General features: G+C 45.6%; 1 protein-coding gene across 3 annotated transcripts in view; it reads left to right on the top strand.

Annotated features, from left to right (window-relative positions):
• The window catches only part of ADAMTS7 (ADAM metallopeptidase with thrombospondin type 1 motif 7), a 155,131-nt gene that overhangs the window by 17,685 nt on the left and 116,384 nt on the right, over positions 1-21,062 (top strand). For 2 of the 3 annotated variants that reach the window (XM_075896803.1, XM_075896802.1), the window contains exons 3-7: positions 9,646-9,844; positions 15,366-15,446; positions 16,037-16,233; positions 18,724-18,807; positions 20,900-21,024. In XM_075896803.1, coding sequence (XP_075752918.1) covers positions 9,646-9,844; positions 15,366-15,446; positions 16,037-16,233; positions 18,724-18,807; positions 20,900-21,024 — 686 coding nt within the window. The remainder of the gene's footprint in view (positions 1-9,645; positions 9,845-15,365; positions 15,447-16,036; positions 16,234-18,723; positions 18,808-20,899; positions 21,025-21,062) is intronic. The other variant, XM_075896804.1, reaches the window with a different exon arrangement.

The raw sequence follows: 21,062 nt of genomic DNA, 5'->3' as shown, positions 1-21,062 counted from the left end.
AGCCCCAAGCTGTCCTTGGTGTCTCAACCTTGGAATTTGCTGTGGACTAACCAATCTCCTCCGTAGACTAGAACACAATATTAACCCTACATTGTCCTACCTGGGAAGCTCTGGTCCAAATACAGCTGTCTCCAAAGTTTGGATAATTGATTTTTATGAGTGTTTGTGGGCCCCAAGGGCAGAAGGCATCAGAGGAATCAAGGCTGAGAGGTCATTCTGTTTGCAGGAGGTAGCATGGAGAACAATGATAGACAGGAGAATGTACAAGGGGCGGAGTGGGGGGGCAGTGATGGGGCTGGTGTCAGCAGAGAGAAGAGACACCCTAAGAAATTACTTTCAGCCCCATGAGCCTGATTTTCAAAGCTCCAGCTGAAGTCAACAGCAACTGTAGCTACTCAGCATCTGGAAAATTCAGACTCATTGTTTTTAGTGTAAACCACCAAGCTGCCACCACTAATTAAGGCCACAACCCTTAATTAGATCTATACAGTTAGACACTGGCACAAAGCTCAGTAAAGACAATGAGGCCTTGCATGTGCCTAAGGGCCTGCCTTTGTGGATCCACATGCAGGATCAGGCCCAAATTCTGGGGGCAAAATGCTACCTTTCGGCAGTGTGTCTCGAGCTGGACCCTGCCAGACCCAGCCTGTGCATGAGAGGTTGCAGTGTTGGAAGTAACATTTGGGCTTCACGGTGGGATGAAATAGCAGGCACAAAAGAGAAGTATGAACAAGTGGCCCACACCAAAGCAGCTTTGCATGGCCTGCGTTTATGCTTCAGGCAGCCTACTTCAGTTTTCCCCTTAAAGGAAACTCATGCACCCTTTTTTTTGTCCAGTGCCAACACCCCTTCTTAGAGCCTGGAACACATAAAATAAACTCAAGGATGAAACTTAATGTTCAGAACAGTTCATCCATTGAACCTCCCATCACAGAATCATAGAATACAAGAATGGGAAGGAACGTCAAGAGGTCATCAAGTCCAATCCCTGCCCTCATGGCAGGACCAACCACCATTTCTAGATCATCCCTGATGGGTATTTATCCAACCTGCTCTTAAATATCTCCAGGGATGGAGATTCCACAACCACTCTAGGCAATTTATTCCAGTGTTTATTCCAGTATTCCATTTTTCCTAATGTCCAACCTAAACCTCCCTGGCTGCAGTTTAAGCCCATTGCTTCTTGTCCTGTCCTCAGAGACCAAGGAGAACAATTTTTCTCCCTCCTCCTTGTGACACCCATTTAGATACTTGAAAACTGCTATCGTGTCCCCTCTCAGTCTTCTCTTTTCCGAATGAAACAAGACCAATTTTTTCAGTCTTCCCTCATAGCTCATGTTTTCTAGACCTTTCATCATTCTTGTTGCTCTTCTTTGGACCCTCTCCAATTTCTCCACATCTTTCCTGAAACGCAGTGCCCAAAACTGGACACAATACCCCAGTTAAGGCCTAATCAGCACAGAGCAGAAGAATGATTTTTTGTATCTTGCTCACAACATCCTGTTAATGCACCCCAAAATCAGGTTTGCTTTTTGTGCAACAGTGTCACACTCCTACCTGGCCGTAGTGTCAGTGCCAAGTCCCAGAACTTTTGCTGGAGCCAGCCTACTCCGAGCAGTCCCTGCTGTCCTACTGCAATGGCCACTACCCCTTCACTGCAATGCCCTTCTGTTCTTTTTAGGGAATCACTTGATCCAGACCCAGACATGCCTCTTCAGTAAACAGGCTTAGCTGGCACCAGGTCTCTTAAGGGGCAAGCTATGCTGTAACCGTGAGCCACATGGGTCCGGAAATTCTCTTTTTCAGTGTCTTTTTCTATGCAAATAGCATAGAAAAAGCAAAATGCAGGACTATGTAGCACTTCAAAGACTAACAAGATGGTTTATTAGATGATGAGCTTTCGTGGGCCAGACCCACTTCCTCAGATCAAATAGTGGAAGAAAATAGTCACTATTTGACTAAGAAGATCAAGAAGATAGTTTGCATATTTGTTCATTCCTTCCCGGAGAGTGTCGAATTTTAACATGAATGACAGTTCAGAGGATTCTCTTTCAAGTGCAGATGTAAAAGGTCTTTGTAGCAGAATGCAGGTGATTAAGTCATTGAGAGAGTGTCCTTTCTGGTTAAAATGGCAAGAAACTGGTTTTTCTTTGTGATCTTGTCTGATATCTGTTTTGTGGGCATTAATCCTTTGGCGAAGTGCCTGAGATGTTTGTCCAATGTACATAGCAGACGGACACTTTCGGCACATGATAGCATAAATTATATTTCTGGATGCGCAGAACAAATACGCAAACTATCTTACCCATTACCAAGATAACTTCCCCAATTATCACCTCTAATACCATTAGCTCACAGACGTCCCACTCTCCCCACCTCTAATATCATCAATTCACAGACACTTACCTTCCTTCCTCCCCCCCCCCCGCATCCGCCTCCTGTTCTGAAATGTGATTTGTCCTTTTCATATGTGTTCATTTTTTTAAATTGTATCCTTTGGTATATATGGTTGTGACTATTTTCTTCCACTATTTGATCTGAGGAAGTGGGTCTGGCCCACGAAAGCTCATCATCTAATAAACCATCTTGTTAGTCTTTAAAGTGCTACATTGTCCTGCATTTTGCTTCAGCTACCCCAGACTAACACGGCTACATTTCTATCACTAGCATAGAAAAAGTTCTGAAAGCTACCAGGAAAGCAAATTTGGTCATGTCTTTGTAGACCACGTGGCTAGAGGATTTCCCCCGTGTGCAACTAGCCCCGTGGGGCCAGGAGAAGCTAATTGCTCGTACTCAGGCCTCGGTGGCATGTGAAGCTTAGATTTGTCTCCTGGAACAAATGGGAGAGTCTAATAACAAGGCTTCTTTGTGCCGCATTTTGATCTTCCCTCCATTTTTTCTCCTTTTGGCATGCAAAAGTAATGAAAATGCCGGATCAAAAGCATCATACAGCAGGCTGAAAACAAATGGGTTATGTGAGCATCCTACACAACAATCCACTTCAGACTAGTCAGACAGAAAGCAAGGCCGCTCCCTGGCAATTAATTCCCCCTGAGTGCTGTTCTGACATGATGATACATTCAAGTCACATTTCAAGTTGCACTACCCTCCCACAGCCAGAGTGATCAGAGAATCATAGAACTGGAAGGGACCTCGAGATAATCAAGTCCCGTTCCATGCCCTCACAGCAGGGCCAAACACCATCTAGATCATCCCTGTTAAACGTCTGTCCAACCTACCCTTAAATATCTCCAGTGATAGAGATTCTACAATCCCACCCCCCCAGGCAATTTATTGCAGTGTTTCCACCCTGACAGGAAAGATTTTCCTAATGTCTAACCTCAACAATGTCTAACCTCCCTTGCTACAATTTAAGTCCATTGCTGCTTGTCCTATCATCAGAGGCCAAAGAATGATTTTACTCCCTCCTCCTTGTAACACCCTTTCAGATAATTGAAAACTGTTAACATGTCCCCTCTCAGTCTTCTCTTTTCTAAACTAAACAAGCCGAGTTCTTTCAGTCTTCCCTCAGAGCTCATGGTTTCTAGACTTTTAATCGTTTTTCTTGCTCTTCTCTGGACCTTCTCCAATTTCTTCCCACCCTTCTTGAAATGTGGTGCTCAGAACTGGACAGAATACAATTGAGGGCTAATCAGTGCAGAGTAGAGCAGAAGAATTAACTTCTTGTGTCTTACTCACAACATTCCTGTTAAGGCAGCCCAGAATCCTGTTTTCTTTTTTGGCAACAGTGTCACACTGTTGACTCATATTTAACTTGTGGCCCACTATGACTCCCAGATCCCTTTCTGCAGTACTCCTTCCTAGACAGTCACTTCCCATTCTGTATGTATGAAATGGATTGTTCCTTCCTAAGTGGAGCACTTTGCATTTGTCCTTATTGAACTTCATCCTATTTACCTCAGACCATTTCTCCAGTTTGTCCAGATCAGTTTGAATTATGACCCTATTCTCCAAAGCAGTTGCAACCCCTCCCAGCTTGGTATCATCTGCAAACTTAATGAACATACTCTCTATGCCATCATCTAAATCGTTGGTGAAGATATTGAACAGAACCAGTCCCAAAACAGACCCCCTGTGGAACCCCACTTGTTATGCCCTTCCAGCATGACTGTGAACCATTAATAACTACTCTCAGGAAGAGCCTGAACAATACGCTTTAGGTATACTGTGCCACTTACTTTACATTAAGAAGAAAGGGTCTAGGACATAAGAAGGGAGCAGACATAAAGGCTGTGTCTACACTGGCCACTTATTCCGGAAAAGCAGCCGCTTTAAAATCATCAGTGCTTTTCCGGAAAAACTATGCTGCTCCCGTTCGGGCAAAAGTCCTTTTCTGGAAAACTGTTCCGGAAAAGGGCCAGTGAAGACAGCACAGTAGTCTTTTCCGCAAAAAAGCCCCGATCGCGAAAATGACGATCGGGGCTTTTTTGCGGAAAAGCGCGTCTACATTGGCTTTTCCAGAAAAGCATCCTGCCAATGTAGACGTTCTTTTTCCAGAAATACTTATAATGGAAAACTGTTCCGTTTTAAGCATTTCCGGAAAAGGGTGCCAGTGTAGACACAGAAACTGTTTGAAGAAAGGACTGTTATACAGCTTATCCCACCTCCATCACCAAAACTGCTCCACAAAAGTCAGGTGCATGGAAGGCTTTTGTGAGACTTTACAACTGAAACTAACTTCTCTTGTTAGTTCTACTATGTTGTCAATATGCATAACTGCCTGCAGCCCATAAGGCTATTCTGTTTGGCACAGTCTATATCAGTCTGATTTTTGCTCTGAAATCTTTTCAGACAATGCCTTAGCTACTATCATAGAAGTTAAGTACAACACATACATACTGCAGTCTTCATCTCCGTGTAATGAATAAGGGCATTAGAAACTTGAAGAAACTTTGGTACTAAAGTTACAAATTAAAAATTAATGTGAGGGAGCAGAAGCAACTATCATCCACTACTCGGAAATCTAGAAACTCCTGCTCCGAAACACCCAGTTCCTAGCAATGAAACAGATACATAGAGTAAATTCAGAGAGGTCAGAGGCAGGAGAATCAGCATGTTTCCTAGTAGTAGGGTTGAACTTCTCTAGTCCAGCACCGTCTGGTCCGGAAACATCCATCATCCAGCATGTTAGTTAGCCAGACGTCCACTCTTTAAGGATGTGGCCAAGTTTCTCATGGTCCCATAATGTTTGTTTATAGTCACCAGTCTTGGCTAACCATGTTCTGTGTTTGTTATTTAGCTCTAATCTGCCCCTCAATGTCCTCTAGCATCCCAGTAAGTAGTGGAAGTGTTGGTAATACTACTAGACAATATTGGCCCACCGTGGTCCAGAAAATTCTCTGGTTTGGAAGCGGTTCGGTCCTGAGGGAGCCGGATGAGAGGGGTTCAACCTGTAGTGATGATACTGTTTGATATCGAAGACCTAAGACTCAAACTCAGTGCCCCCCTAGGGGTCAGGAGTGGAGAATTTGTTAAACAAAGCATTCAAATTTTGTTTCCTGACAAAGGAAAGATGTTAACCTCACAGCCTCATTGTACAGTCCATGCAATCATTTGGCTTAGTGAGTAACTCCAGTCTCCAGGCTGCAGTGAACTTAGACCCCTACAGCTTCCTGTGCCTCTACTTCCCTAAAGTTCTTCTGAGGTATGACCATAAGAAACCAGAAGTTAAAGGCCATTAAAAACCATGAGTGTTTAGACAGTGTAAATGGGCAGCAGTAGCTGCCTTGAAATTAAAGGGACACTAATAAAAATACTACAAAAACTACTCAAAGTACTGGAGTAAGCACTATGATAAGTACTTCAGACTGTTACAGAAGAATTACAGAGAACTATTTAAATGAGGGCAGAAGCAAAAAGTTACCTGGTGAGAAAAAGAAGGTTCAGGGATTTGGAGCAATCAAATTTTTGAATTGCTCCGCTCCATCTCCTCTCCAGCACTAATAGTGACTGCTCCAGCTCTGCTCCGACTCCGCTCTGCGCTTTGATTCAAATTAATTTTTAACTAAATAAAAAAGTGCATACTATAATTTTGAAAAAACATTTTTATTCAGAGTTTTAAAACAATTTAAATGTCATCAACAATGATACAAACTAGAATCATTCATAATTCAATCTGTAAAAAATTATTGAAGCAATCAAGTCATCTTTCATAGCCTGCCGCAGATCATTTAAAATTAACTTTAAAGCCGAAAACAGTTGCTTTACACTAGCTTGAGTTGTTGGCATGCTCAGAGCAATTCTATAGGCAGCCTGTATGCGGTGTGGGTAGCTGTGAATGGCCTCAAAAACAGACTTAACTTTTAGCCTACCAATAGATAGGTTGTTTGGTTTGGCTTTGCCAAGAGGTCTCGCAGGTTCTTCACTTCATCCCATTCAGCTTTTGTTAACTTGAGTTCTCTTGTTCTAGCAGCAGCCACTTGTTCACAGTAAGATTGAAAAACGAGAAGCCGATCAATCTTCGCAAATGTTGAACCCGAGTGAGTCACAGTATCCAATGATTGAGTTACCCCACGTAGATCAAGCAGAACACTTTGAATACTTGGGTTTGTAGTTTGACAACAACTTGTCGAATTTTTGCCAGAAATTTCTTCACATGTTCTTTGTTCAGTCCATCCCAGATTGCCAACTGAAGAGTGTGAATACCACACCTCATCAGTTGGACTTTTGAGTCATCCTCATGAAGCCATGTTGGAAATATGAGGCTAGGGTCATTAACCCATTGTGCAGCAGCATCCATATTGAGTTTGATTTTATCCATTCCTTTAGTTCCTTCATCAGGCAAAACAGCTTCAGTTCTGTCCACATCCCAATTCTCAGAGGTAGAAATGGTTTCATTGTCCTCGCTGAAATTTTTGACGGCACATTGTTTGCTGCATTGTCAGCGCAGATGCTCAGCACTTGCATTTCACTGATCCCAAATTTTTCTAAAATAGCTTTTACTTGACTTTTCACATAGGAAGAATTGTGACACCCTTCAGTGTCGATTATGTCCAAGGTTTTTACCACAGCTTTATCTTTTCCTTCTTCGTAGTACTGAGCATTGATTGCAAGGAAATTTCTGTTTCCATGGGTTGCCGCATCAATTTTCAGGTAGCACAATTTTTGCTCCAAAGCTTTCTTGAGCTCTTTGCGACCAGACTCAGCAGTGCTGACAACTAAATGATGAACCGCATCGTGCCCCGTCAAAACGCCAAGTTGCCAACCCATTTCACCTGCAATTTTTTTGAATCCTTTGTTCGTTAGCCTGAAGGTAGTGAGCGGTGTTGAACTCAAGCAATCCATTTCCATCAGCCCTTCACAGAAAGTATTGGCATTCATGGTGACTGTAACCTTTGAGGACTTCAAATATGAGTCAAGTTTTGTTTGCTCAATTTTGGGTTTCTTTTCAGATAAAGCTCTGCAAAAAACTTTTCTCCAGGAGTTTTGAAAGAGCCAGATGAACGTCATTTAGCCACATCAGCGGTTCTGTTTTGCCTCATCTTCCTGGTCCTTTTTTGTAACCAGAGCCGCATAGTTTTCAGGATGGTTACATTTTACATGACGCCAAAGGTTGAAACTTTTCATGGCACTTGCTTCACTTGTCTTGAAGCTACATGGTTTGAACTCGCCATTCACTTCCTTTTCCACCTTGCATGTTGCCGATTTCTTCTTAGCTTTTTTCCCAAAAGTCCAAATTTGGGCTTTTAAAATTCAAAAGTAAAGACGTCGTTGAGATCCTTGTCTGTAAATCGGCTATCAATCATGGGGGGCAGATTGGATTTTTTTTGTTGAAGCCATGGCCAAATCTTCTTGTGCTGCTACCGCATCCAAATGTTTCTTGTTATGATCTTCAAAAAGCAATGAACAAAAGCATTACATTATTATTAAAGTATATTTTAACATTTTAACATGTTTCTTGCAGTTTTAATGAAGTAAGAAGTATTCTTAATATACATAATTAATATACATTTTTATTTATAAATTGCAAGTTTTTCTTATGAAATTTTGCAGTAAAAATATTCGAAATATTTTCCAAGTTTTTAATTAATATCTCAAAAACACTTTTATATAGATATATCAATGAAATTTGGTATGTGCCATAGTGTTAGTATGTGCTATCGCTGTTCTACAATGTTAATTGTCGGGAAGTAACGAGGCTACACGTTACAAGGTTGAAAATAAACACATACTAATCTAACTATCGAACTAATCTACACGAGTACGTACTCGCCTAACCTTGGCACAAGAGTGGGAGCAGTCTGCAGTGTTGCCGGATGTCTGATAATTATGTGATTCTTTAATAAAACATACCTTCAAAAAACTTGGTAATTTTGTATCTGTATATTAAATCTTAATTTCGGCCGAAGTGAGAATAACTGTGACATATTATGTGAAGTGGTAAAGTAGATGTTAATATCAATTGCTATACAATCTAAAACTTTTTGGCACCTTTAGGACTTTCTTGCTAAAATATCATTCATTTTGGATTGAAAATGAAAAAAAAACCCTGGAGCAGTCAGGTAGGAATAAGAGATCCTCCGGAAAAGGGCTTTATTCCGGAGGATCGCGCCAGTCTGGACGCTCTTTTCCGGCTTTTCCCCAAGCCGGAAAAAAAGCGGTGGCCATGTTTATTTAAATCCCGCGGGGGATATTTAAATATCCCCCGCGGATTTCCCTATTCCAAAGTTAGAAATTAGCATGCCTCTTCTGAAGAAGGGGCCAGTGTAGACACAGCCTTAATGGTGTGCCTTGGGAGTCTCCAGGAATAAACTGGATCTAACCACAGAACAACAATTACAAATCATAAATAATATACTTCTAATAGATTGCATTAGAATGAACAACCTTTACTTAACAACTTAAAGGAACAGGGTTTAACAGATTAATAGTGAATAACATTAACACAGTAAACAGAAACTTATCTATCTGGCATGTGCACTGCCACCATTTATCCCACTCCTCAGAACTCTCAGTCCCATACACTTGCTTGCGTGGGTGCACTTGAAGATTTTGCAGCTGGAGTGGATGGTTCTAGTCTCCTCCTGTGTGCTGGGTGCAGAGTAGTACTTCTAGCCACAGGTACAGCCAAAGGGCAATCAGAAGCAGCCTACTAGATTCCAGTCCCAAAGGCTCTGAGTCCAAGTCTGTAGCTGCAACCTAACAGCTCCTGACTGGCTAAAACTCCTCCACAGCAGCCTGGCTCCTTTTTTTCCAAAAACAAAGGGAAGAGTCCCCAGATTGCTGAGCCTTCCTTCACACACATGGAGAGACTCAGCTCCCAAAAACAAAAGCCACTTCCCTTCTGGTTTCCTCCAGGGCTCATGGGAATTGTAGTCTCTGGGGCTAGATTGCAGCACATAGGATCTTCCCAGAGAATAAGCAGAGGCACCTTTAGAAAGGGGACTACACGTGGATTTTGCTTTCTGATGCTCAAATCTTAGCTAGTATGTGCAGTCCATGCTGGTTTGTTCTTCTGTGTCTGGGAGTGTATAGTTCTCAGCATGGATAAAGAGGCAAAAGCAACTTCTTTACCAAGCAACTATTTCCTCATGACAGATTCTGCAACCCTCATCCCACTGTAATTGTCTTCACTGTGAGTCAATGCATCATACAAATGACTGTGCCTTTCTCTCCCCCTCCCAGACAGGTGTATTTCGGCTTGCGAATGAAGACTATTTCATTGAACCTTTGGCTACAAGTACGCATGAGGCGCATACAGCCCGTCCACATAGGATCTATAAACGTCAAGCTCCAGCATATGAGGAAGACAAGTCAACAGTGGAATCCAGCAGAAAGCGAGACAGGAAACCGCCCCATGCCTTGGGAACATGTGGAGTCCAAGGTATTTGATCTCCTTTATTGAAGTTTCATAGGAGTCAAAAGCAGCTAGAAGATAACTGGTTTTAATAATACAGCTCGAAAACAATGAAACAGAAACATTTGGGGATCCCTTCTGCCAGGTGCCGAGTGCCTTTGATATCAATACTCAGCACCTTTCTCCTGTGCTAAAGTATACAGAATCCTCACACACAATTCTGTCTAAAAAAGGGTAAGAAATTGAACATTAATTTGATGCGAAATCATATTTATGTTTGAGGTTTTCCTCCTGGAATGCCTTGTACTGAAGGCCAGGTGTACCGACTAGCAATAGGCTGGCTATAAAGAAAACTCTTAGGTGACCCAAAATATTTCAGTAAAGATATACCGTAGCTGCAAGTGCATTTATGCCCCAAAAGGGAGAGGGATAGAGCCTTCATGAAGTCTCCTAATGTGAAACAGGTTTTGATATGGAAGATGCTCAGACACTCCAATGAGGGAGATACAATGAAATTCAGGGGCAGATGGATATATGAATAGCTTGACAGCTATTCACTAAGAGAGTGCCAAGTTTCCAGGATTGTAGACCAGCATTATGTCCCCAGGCATTTTTCTTATGGGAGGGCTGACCACTTTTCAGTTTACTGGTCATGTGTGAGGGAGGGACAATTGCTAAAGAATTTAATTGCCCAGCACCAGGCAATCATTTTGTGGCATTTTTAGTCTGAGTCCCCCATGTCACAGGAATGACTCTAGAGTGCAGCATGTTTATTGTCATATGGCAATAGTTCTGCATTTGCTATTTGTATTTGCTCAGTCACGGCAGCCCTAGACTACAGACCACTGATTGCCCTGTGTTTCTTTCTGCTTTGTGGTGACTGTTTGTTTTCCTGCAAATATCTGTTTGATGTGACTTAGCCGCTGGTTGAACTTTTTAGATTGAAGTACTGGCTCCACTGAAGTCAAATCCCTCCAGAGCAGGGTGCTTCAAACAGTCTTTGGAATCTAGGTGAGGATTATTTGATCTAGTGTGGGGAAAGTCAATAAGGAAAAGTCATGTGTTTGTTTCAACAAGACAAGAACTAGGGGTCACTAAATGACATTAGGTAGCAGGTTTAAAACAAACAAAAGGAAATTTTTCTTCACACAGTGCACAGTCAACCTGTGGAACTCCTTGCCAGAGGATGTTGTGGAGACCAGGACTTTAACAGGGTTCAAAAAAGAGCTAGATAAATTCATGGAGGTTAAGTTCATCAGTAGCTATTAGCCAGGATGGGTAGGAATGGTCTCCCTAGCCTCTGTTTGTCAGTGGCTGGGAATGGGTGACAGGAGAGGGATCACTTTATGATTCCCTGTTCCGTTCACTCCCTTTGGGGACACCTGAGGTTGGCCACTGTTGGAAGACAGGACACTGGGCTGGATGAACCTTCAGTTTGATCCTGTCTGGCTATTCTTATGTAGAATAACTGATCCAAAAGAGGAGAGATGTGAAGTCTCAAATCAGCAGTATTATTTTCCAAGGAAAGAGTGTGCCTGGAAAGAGCAGTGGCTCTTTCCATTCATTCAGGGTATGTCTAGACTACATGGCTCTGTCACCAGAGCCATGTAGATTAGTTTACTAGACATTGCCACTTCATTTGGGTATTTAGATAATCGCCGCTTCATTTAAATTAAAATGGCTGCAGTGCTGTGCCGATCAGCTGTTTGGCGGCACAGTGCTGTAGTCTGAACTCTCCACGGTCGACATCAAAGGCATTTGTTGACCTCCCTGGTATGCCTCGTGGGATGAGGCTTACTGGGGAGATCGACAAATGCCTTTGATGTCGACCGTGGAGCGTGCAGACTACAGCACTGTGCCACCAAACAGCTGAGCGGCACAACGTGGCAGCCGTTTTAATTTAAATGAAGCGGCTATTATTTAAATTGCCGCTTCATTTGGGTATGTCTAGTAAGCTAATCTACATGGCAGAGCCATGTAGTCTAGACATACCCACAGATTTTAAAGCCAGCAGGGGCTATTATGGTCACCTGAATAGCACAGCCACTCAATTCCACCCAGCTATTCTACTATCAAGCCCATTCCTTGTGAGTGAGCTAGCAAATGTCTTATAGAATGATGTCCAATTTTGATATAAAGACTTTAAAGAGGTTTGGTGGATTACCCATCCCCTAAACTGTCCCAATCATCCACTCTGCTGGCTGTTAAAAATTTGCTCCTTTACTGTAGACTGAATTTATCTAGTTTCACCTTCACCTCATTCTGCTTTTGTCTGCTACGTTAAATAGACCTCTCCTATCAGACATATTCTCCCCATGTATCCACTAACCCTCTGTGATCACTAGAGCACCACTTAAGATTAGAAAATCTTATACCTCAAACATTTACTGTAGGATTGGACAGTAATGAGAGCAGATTAAATTTTGCAGGCTTGGTAGTGAAACTATGCCAGCCTCGATGAGGGATATCTGCATCTGTTCCTTACGAAAACCTGAGGCTCTCCACAAAGATGCTGCCATTCTCTTCATAAGCAGAGGCTAATCCAATGATAAGGTCACTAGCCTGGGGTTTGAGACACCTATAGGCAGTTCCTTGTTTTGTATGACCTTGAGCAAGTCACTTATTACTCTTTACCTCCGTTCCCCATTTGTAAAACAGTATTTGTCTATTGTTGGGGTGCTGTGAGGGTAAATACAGTAAAGACTGTGAAGTGCTCAGTTACATGATAATAGGAGCAGTCTAAGTATCTTAGACATCTCAATTGTGAGAGCAGGGAGCAAACGATGCATTTTCCACCTTGTGCAGCAAGTTGGAAAGGTTGAACTGCACCGCTCATTGGGTTTTAGCTCATCTGGGAAATGTGTGTAGTGGATCAACTGTGGAACAGGTGAGATGTCTCCAAAGTTGGTCCAAAAGTCTTAATCTTCCCAGCATTTGCCACCACCGGGAGTATCATCAGCCAGGGTCAGTGTGATTATTTGCGGGGCCTAGTTTGAATGGGGCTCTGCAGCCCAGACCGCCGGCAGCCACACACCAGGCCAGGAGCTCCAGCTCTGCCCATGCAGGGCTGCAGCGACTGCTCCCCCAGCCGCATGAAGAGCTCCCGGGCTGGCAGTGCAGGGGGCAGGGCGGTCTGGGGCACCCACAGCAGACTCCTCCTCTTCTCCCACGGGCTGGGGGCCCCACTGGGTGGGGGTGGGGAGCACTACCGCCATGTGCAGCCGCAGCTTCAGGATGCACCTCCGGTAGGCTGTGCCACTCGGGCAGGTGGGGTCAATCATAAAGTGCAAGGCCATGAGTGGGGGAACCGACTGTAGACACCTCACCCCAGTCTTGTCATCTGCACAGTCATGCGCCCTTCCGACATTGAAGGAGTCGCATAAGGGTTGGTTAAGAATATTAGCTACTATTCCCCAGGCCCTTCCAGTGGCTTCTCTGCTGCTGAGACGCCTGGTAGTTTTCCTTCCCTTGGGGCAGTAGGGGGGTGGCTCAGAGCAGCCATGGGCAGGAGGTGCATTTTATTCCCGGAGAAGGCTGCACCCGCCAACAGAGGATGGAGCAGTAAATGTGTATGGGACGTGTCACTCTAGGGCGCTGCTCTCACGCTTGGAACGTATAGTGGGCTGGATGCAGGAATCACTGGGCGAAATGCTGCAGCCTGTGGTGGGTGGAAGATGAGACTGGATGATTCATAGATTTAAAGCTCAGAAGAATCCACTATGATCACCTGGTCCAGAGACCCCCAATTTGTGGGGCATGCCCCTCTGGGGGGCACAGAGGAATGTTTGGGGGAGTGGGAAGGTGCGGTTGGTGCCTCAGCCAGTCCCCATGGCACGGTGAGGAGAGAATGCCACCCGCTTCCTGGCCCTGTCTCTAACCTTGCTCTCCAGGCTCCACCCCCAGCTATGGCTGCTGGCTCAGGGTCCCAGCTTCTGGCCCCAAACCTGGGGCTTTGCTTCTGGCTGCGGCTGTCGTTCCCATGCCTTGGACCCCAGCTGCTGGCCAAGGCTCTGTTCCTGTCCCCAGCCTCAGCCCCCTAACGGGGGCCTGCATCCCCCTCTCCCAGAGCCTTGGCCCCACTCCTGGCCCTAGCTCCAGAAGCGTAAGGGGGCACAAGGTAAAGGTTTGGGGACCACTGCTCTAGTCTGACCTGCATAACACAGGCCGGAACACCTCATCCTGACTCCTGCTCCCAGGAATTCGTGCCCTCTGGCTGATCTAGAGCTCAGCGGTTAGAACTCTGTGTAGTCCTGCACCAGCAGAAGTTGGCCCAATAAAAGATACTTCCCTTGTCTCATATTCTAGGGCCGACATGGCTCCCACAACACCCCACAAGCTACATTTTAGAAACACATTCAAACCTTGATTTCAGATGATGGAGAGCCCACATACCTAGAGAAAGTTGCTCCAGTGTTTAGTTAGCCTCACTGTTACAATTTTGCATCTTGGACTGTATTTGCCTGCCTTCAGCTCCCAGCCACAAAACCTTGTTCAGCATTTGATAGATTAAAGAGGTCTCTGTCGTCAGAGTCTTTCCCTATAAAGTATTTACACACTGTGATCAAGTCATCTCTGAGCCTGCTCTTGTTAAGCTAAATACACTAGGCCTATTTAGTCTATCATTATAAGCAAATGATCACTTTTGGCCTTAAAAAAATCTATTCCTTTTTGACATGCATCTGATGAAGTGGGTCTTTGCCCATGAAAGCTTATGCTCGAACACTTCAATTAGTCTGTAAGGTGCCACAGGACTCCTTGCTGCTTTTTGAGCGATTAAATTCCTCGGGCTGAGTTTGTATAGATGATGATGCATGTAAATTTCTACTGGAGTGCGGACTTGTCATTTAGTCTCAATCATACTCTCGAAAAGAACATTCTGAAAATCTGATCATTCTTGTCACCTCTCTTTGTGATCAGAACGTGCTGATTTTATTTAGAAAACAATGCACGGCACAGTCCTGGTACATTCCCCCTATATATTGTTTTCTGCATGCAGTGAACACACACGAATGGCAGGGTGAGTATTTAAGAGGGTGTTTGCAGTTAAAATTATAAACATGCTTCCTTTAACATCCAGAATTCCCTCTGAACCCGGGTCTTCTCAATTTCCCCACATCATCAAACCTGCATAAGTGAAAGCTTTCCAGCAAAAGTAAGCTCTGGTCCTTAAGCTTTCAGAAAGGTACCACAGAACAGGAGACTAATCAAATTATCTGAATATTTGGGATTCCTTAGGACTAGAAGGCAAACCCTCATGACTTAACGCACAATGCAGACTGTAAACATGCACTGGGTTATTGTCAGTGAAGTAAGCCTGACTCTTCAGAGCCTGGGGACAAAAGCAATTCCAGCTATTTATGATGTGGTTAGTAAAACTCTTATTCAGTCTGTGGTTGACCCTGACTCTGGGGCAGCATCACAGGAGAACTCTTGGCATGAGACTGCACAGTTGCACTATGTAATTAGGCACATTCAAGCTCCTTTTCAGCATCATGCCACCCCAACCCCCCTTTTTCTTCCATGAACATTCTTGCCGTCTCTCCCCAAGGTGAAACTCTGGTGACAGGCAGCAGGGGATTGTCAGTGGAGCTTGGAATTCCATCTCCTGTGCAGCCCCATGGAGCCAAAGGTTAGATCTCAGTGGCTTTTTAAGGTTGGTCAGGACCCTTGGAGACCTTTAGAGTTTGGGGTGAGCCATTAATCCAGCTTTTGGGGCAAGGAATTTATTGTATTAAGGATCCCTGTCCCCCTGGCCGAGCCCTTGTGCTGCATGGCTGAAAATGGCCCATATTGTTCAGCCACTAGTTTTGTTTCTCTATCATGCATATGTCCAAATGCTCCTTAATGGTACATAATACATTGATATATAAATACAAATCTTAATAACACTGCAATGTAGGTTTCCTGTTGCTGTTTGAGTTTGTCCATGACCTGGGGGCAATATTCCGGAGCTTGCTCCAAACCCACCTTTGGGTTTCTCTCCAATACGCTAATGCCACCAAGCAACAGAAAGAGTCAGGAGGCCTTTTTCTAAGGGGTCTTTTGGGCATATGGCTCAACAGAGTAGATAAGAGGGAGCTGGTGGTCTGTGAGTCAGTGGTCGGTGTCTTGAGGGCTCTAGTGGCTTGTATGGAATTAACTCTCTTTTTTCTCAGTCCTCTTCTATTCCACCAAGCTGTCAGTCAGGATCGAAACCCACTTCCCTTCTCCCTCCTTCAGAATCTCAGCAGAGCCTGGAGACATCTGAGAAACGGAGAGAGAGATGGGAAGAGAGGCAGCAGAGGAGGCGCAGAATAAAGCAGCGCTCCATCAGCAAGGAGAAGTGGGTGGAGACGTTGGTGGTAGCAGATCCCAAGATGGTGGAATATCACGGAAGTGAACATATAGAAAAGTATGTGCTGACCGTAATGAACATGGTGAGTGCTGAGTTCCATGACCGTTAAATCCATGAAATCCATTGGTGTCCTTGGAGGCCTAAGTAGAGACCACACAGTGGCATCTATACAGGTGATTGGACTTTCCAGGGTTCAGCCTGTTGCCTGCACAGGGGAGAACATAAGAACAGCCAGGCTGGGTCAGACCTAAGGTCCATCTAGCCCAGTGTCCTGTCTGCCCACAGTGGCCAATGCCAGGTGCTCCAAAGGGAACAAGGAACAGAACAAGGAATCAAGTGATCCCTCCCTTGTAATCCATTTCCAGCTTCTGGCAAACAGAGGCCTTCAACACCATTCCGACCCATCCTAGCTAATTAGTAATAGCTATTGGTGGACCTGACCTCCATGAATCTATCTAGCTCTTTTCTGAGCCCTGTTATAGTCCTGGTCTACACAACATCCTCTGGCAACGAGGAAAGTTATGGCTGATCAGTCATGGTCTTATAGAATACTAGAATGGGAAGGGACCTTGAGAGGTCATCAAGTCCAGTCCCCTGCCCTCACAGCAGGACTAAGCACCATTCTAGACCATCTCTGGCAGGCGTCTGTCCAACCTGCTCTTCATAATCTCCAGTGATGGAGATTCCACAACCCCCCTGGGCAATTTATTCCAGTGTTTCACCACCCTGGCAGTTAGGAAGTTTTTCCTAATGTCCAACCTAAACCTCCCTTGCTGCAATTTAAGCCCCTTGCTGCTCGCCCTGTCCTCAGAGGTTGAGAACAATTTTTCTCCCTCCTTGTAACACCCTTTTAGGTACTTGAAAGCTGTTACAATGTCCCTTCTCAGTCTTCTCCTTTCCAAACTAAACAAGCCCAATTCTTTCAGTCTTCCCTCATAGCTCATGTTTTCTAGACATCTAATCATTTTTGTTGCTGTTCTTTGGAACCTCTCCAATTTCTTCGCATTTTTCCTGAATGTGGTGGCCAGAATTGGACACAGTACTCCATCAGAGGACTAATCAGCGCAGAGTAGAAAGCTCCTTTATTCCCCCCCTGCAAGCACATAAGGCAACTGATGATTCTCTGCTTGATAAATAAATGCCAAGTAATAACCTGTCCCACCTGATCCTAAGCACCCGGGGTCAAGGCCAAGATTCCCATGGACTTGAGGGAGTTTGGGCCCTTTCTGCACAGGACGCCTAACAATCCCAGCATTACTGCCACATGTCAGACAGGAGCTGCAGAGAGGATGCAGTAATGTTTAGCAACCTCATCCAGAGGCAGCTTCCTGCACCCACTGAATAATGCTCTAAGCTGGAGCCAGCTGGCCTGTGAGAGTGGGGGACTAGCCTGGCTTGCATTGGCTACGTTAGCAGCTTTCCTACACACGTGTCCTTGTGAACAGTTAAACAGAAAGAGTCACGTAACGCCATGAGTAAGAGGTGATGAAAGCCCTGGCACAGAATCCAGAGAGTTTCTGTTATGTGCCATCAGGGCTTCAATAACAGTTAAATGCCTGCTCTAAAACTTCATTACAGCAATTGCATTCAAATGCTTCAGCAGTGAACATTGCTGCTTAATCTTCCAGCACTCAGAGGCACATTTGATTGGAAGGTAGATGGCACCTTGGGTTAATGAGCTAGCCCTTCGCCTCCAGAGACTCACAGTCAGATTTGTTTGAGCTCATACATGAAATGAACGTAGTGATCTTAGTCGAGTCGCCTGGTGGCGTTTGCACATATCATAAAAATCACCAGGTTGCTTAGTATACTTTGGCACAATTAGCCTGCTTTTCTTCTGAGACTGAAATAGCACAGTTCTGGATGTGGCTAAGTGGTTTGAGCAGAAGTTGGTGGGGGGCAGATGACTTGGGAACAACATAATTTGCTTAATAGTCCTTAATAGTGACCAATTTCAGACCGTTCCCCTTGAGAAACCATATGTGGTCATTACACAGTGTAAGCATTGTCCCGTGCATAGAATCATAGAATACTAGAAGTGAAAGGGACCTCAAGAGGTGATCATGTCCAATCCCCTGCCCTCACAGCAGGACCAAGCACCATCTAGATCATCCATGACAGGTGTCTGTCTAACCTGCTCTTAAATATCTCCAGTGATGGAGATTCCATAACCTCCCTAGGCAATTTATTCCAGTGTTTAATCACCCTGACCATCAGGAAGTTTCTCCTAATGTCCAACCTAACCCTCCCTTGCTGCAATTTAAGCCCATTGCTTCTTGTCCTATCCTCAGAGGCCAAGGAGAACAATTTTTCTCCCTCCTCCCTGTGACACCCTTTTAGGTTTTGTGTTGAAATTCACAGCTCTAATGATTTCCAGGAGAGAGAACCACGTCATTAATGAACTGCCCTAGAGTTGCACCCATCCCTGATTCTAAGGAATTTCTGATTTGGGGCCATATCACCCAACAATATGTTTTAGGACCATGCTTCTCTGTTGGATGCATGTTGGACTGCAAGCAGAGTAATTGCTTTCTCCCAGCCATTGATTTATTGGCTGTTCATATTTCTGCAGGTGGCAGGGATATTCCATGATGCCAGCATTGGAAACCCTATCCACATTGCAATCGTTCGGCTTATCCTGTTAGAAGATGATGAGGTAAAAAAGAAAACAACATGAGTAATACTTTGGGTTCATTTCCATCTTGGAAGCTCAGCCCGCTTCCACATGGCCAGTTGGGAAGTGGCCATGAAAGCCGTTAAACTCTCACTTCCATGCACATGTGTAACCCTGCACACAGGCTGGGGGTGGTGCACTGTCCCATGCAGAGGCACTGAAACCACTTACAGAGAGAATAAGGAGTCTGCTGGAAAGCCTTAGCTGAGTGCCAGCTGGCTTGTAGTTCACAGTGCTGCCTGCAGACAATGGGGACTGCTGCTGTTACACGTGGCCAGAAAGGTCCTGCACAGAATAAACACAAGCCCTAGAGCAGGGGTCTCCAACCTTGTTAAGCACAAGATCACTTTTTGAATTTAAGTGCAATCCAGGATCTACCTCAAACCAAATACCCCTGCCCCGCCTCCTTTGTGCCCCTTCTCCAAGGCCCCACACTGCACGCTCCGTCCTCCCTTTCACCAGGCAGGGACAGAGGGTTGGGGCACAAGTTCTGGTCTGGGCTAAGGGATTTGGAGTGTGAGGGGGGCTCTGAGTGGAGCCTGGGGCAGGGAGATGGGGTACAGGAGGGGGTTCAGGGCATAGGCTCTGTAATGGAGTTTGAGTCCAGGGGGCTCAGGGCTAGGGCAGGAGCTTGAGGTGCAGGAGACGGTTTGGGACCGGGGCAGGTGTTCGGAGCTGGCTCCAGCTTGGCCCTGCTTACCTCAAGTGGCTCCTGGGTGGTGGTGCAGTGGGGCTAAGGCAGGCTCACCTCTGCCCTGGCCCTGCCCCTGCCCTGCCCCACTCCCCAAAGCAGCCAGCAAACTCCCTCCAAGTCCAGTTGTGCCCCCTCTCTGCTCTGTGGAGACAGAATACAGAGTGGGAGAGGAGGCACCCTGACACCAGTGCCCCCTCCTCTCCCTTCCCTGCACAGCAAGCAGGAGGCTCCTGAGGGGCAGCTCCAAGGCAAAGGGCAGGAGATGGGCAGCTGAGGGGCTGGCAGTCAGGATCCCCTGTCAGAGGCTCCAGGATCTACCGGTAGATCCTGATCTGCTAGTTGGTGACCACTGCCCTAGAGACTCGATGCAGGGACTGGCATGGAAGGGTGCAGTTCTTTCTGAAGCCAGCAGGAGCTCCACAGGCAGAGGTGTTATAGAGTCTGGCCCTCATGGGTGGTGGGTGAAGGTAGGGCTGGGGGAGGCAAGTCCCCAGCCTCGCCCCCAGCCCCACTCCTCTGCCCCAGCCCTGCCACCATGGGAGCCAAGCCACCCCCCCATACACACCATGAGAAGGTAGGTTGGTGCACGGCCCACCCCCGGAGCATAGGGAGGGTGGGCACCTGGGGGCAGCAACACTCCGCCCTCAGTATGCCTACAATAGGGCGGAGTGTGGGGCTAGGCTACTGGTTGGGGAGGCAATGCCTTCCCCTGCCTCGCATACCCGCCGCCCTGCTGGCCTTATCTTGAGCTGTAATAACTCATAAAGGAATCCCAGTAATTCATGAGGATTCCAAACAATATTCAAGCAGCATCCGACAGCCTAGGGGCACTGACCTTGCTTCCTCGGGCACCTGGACATGCTGTTGGCAGCATTTCCGTTACAGTTCGGGGATGCATGGCTCCAGCGTGACAGAGAAGTGACTGGGAGTGAGGGTGTTGCCCAGCAGATGTAGCTTTCTTTCTGACCCTCGGCTCCAGAGCTGGCTTAGTCCCATGGGAGCCTCCCAGCTAGCAGCACTGTACAATGACTGTGAAATGTTTTTGCTTCCCAGCTGCAGTTCTCAGTCTCAGCTAAACCTCCGGTTACTGAGCTGTTTGATCTGTTTCCCTCAGCAGTGTCCTTGTAAAAGATTCAGCAGCCTCAGAGGAAGAGTTAACTCCCTTCTCTAGACTGTCTCACATTCTGAGCTGATCGCAGTCGAGTGAAAGTACAAAAGACGTGGATTCTGATCTCAGCCATGTGGTGTAAATCTGGAGCACTTCCCTCTACGTCAGTATAGTTACATGGTGTCACTGAGATCAGATCCTGCCGCCAATGTCTCTAAGTGGCACAAAGGACTATAGCATGGCAGCAGACTTTCATTTACTTATATCGGCAGGAGGATTTGAAGATCACCCACCATGCAGACAACACCCTGAAGAGTTTTTGCAAATGGCAGAAAAGCATCAATGTGAAAGGAGACACCCACCCTTTGCATCATGATGTAGCTGTCTTGCTAACCAGGTACCCTGCTTTGTGCTTTATGCTTGCGCTAGCTCTCT

Source organism: Pelodiscus sinensis, chromosome 14, assembly GCF_049634645.1.
Source record: "Pelodiscus sinensis isolate JC-2024 chromosome 14, ASM4963464v1, whole genome shotgun sequence".
Taxonomy (NCBI): domain Eukaryota; kingdom Metazoa; phylum Chordata; order Testudines; family Trionychidae; genus Pelodiscus; species Pelodiscus sinensis.
This window is presented reverse-complemented; position numbering and strand designations above follow the sequence as displayed.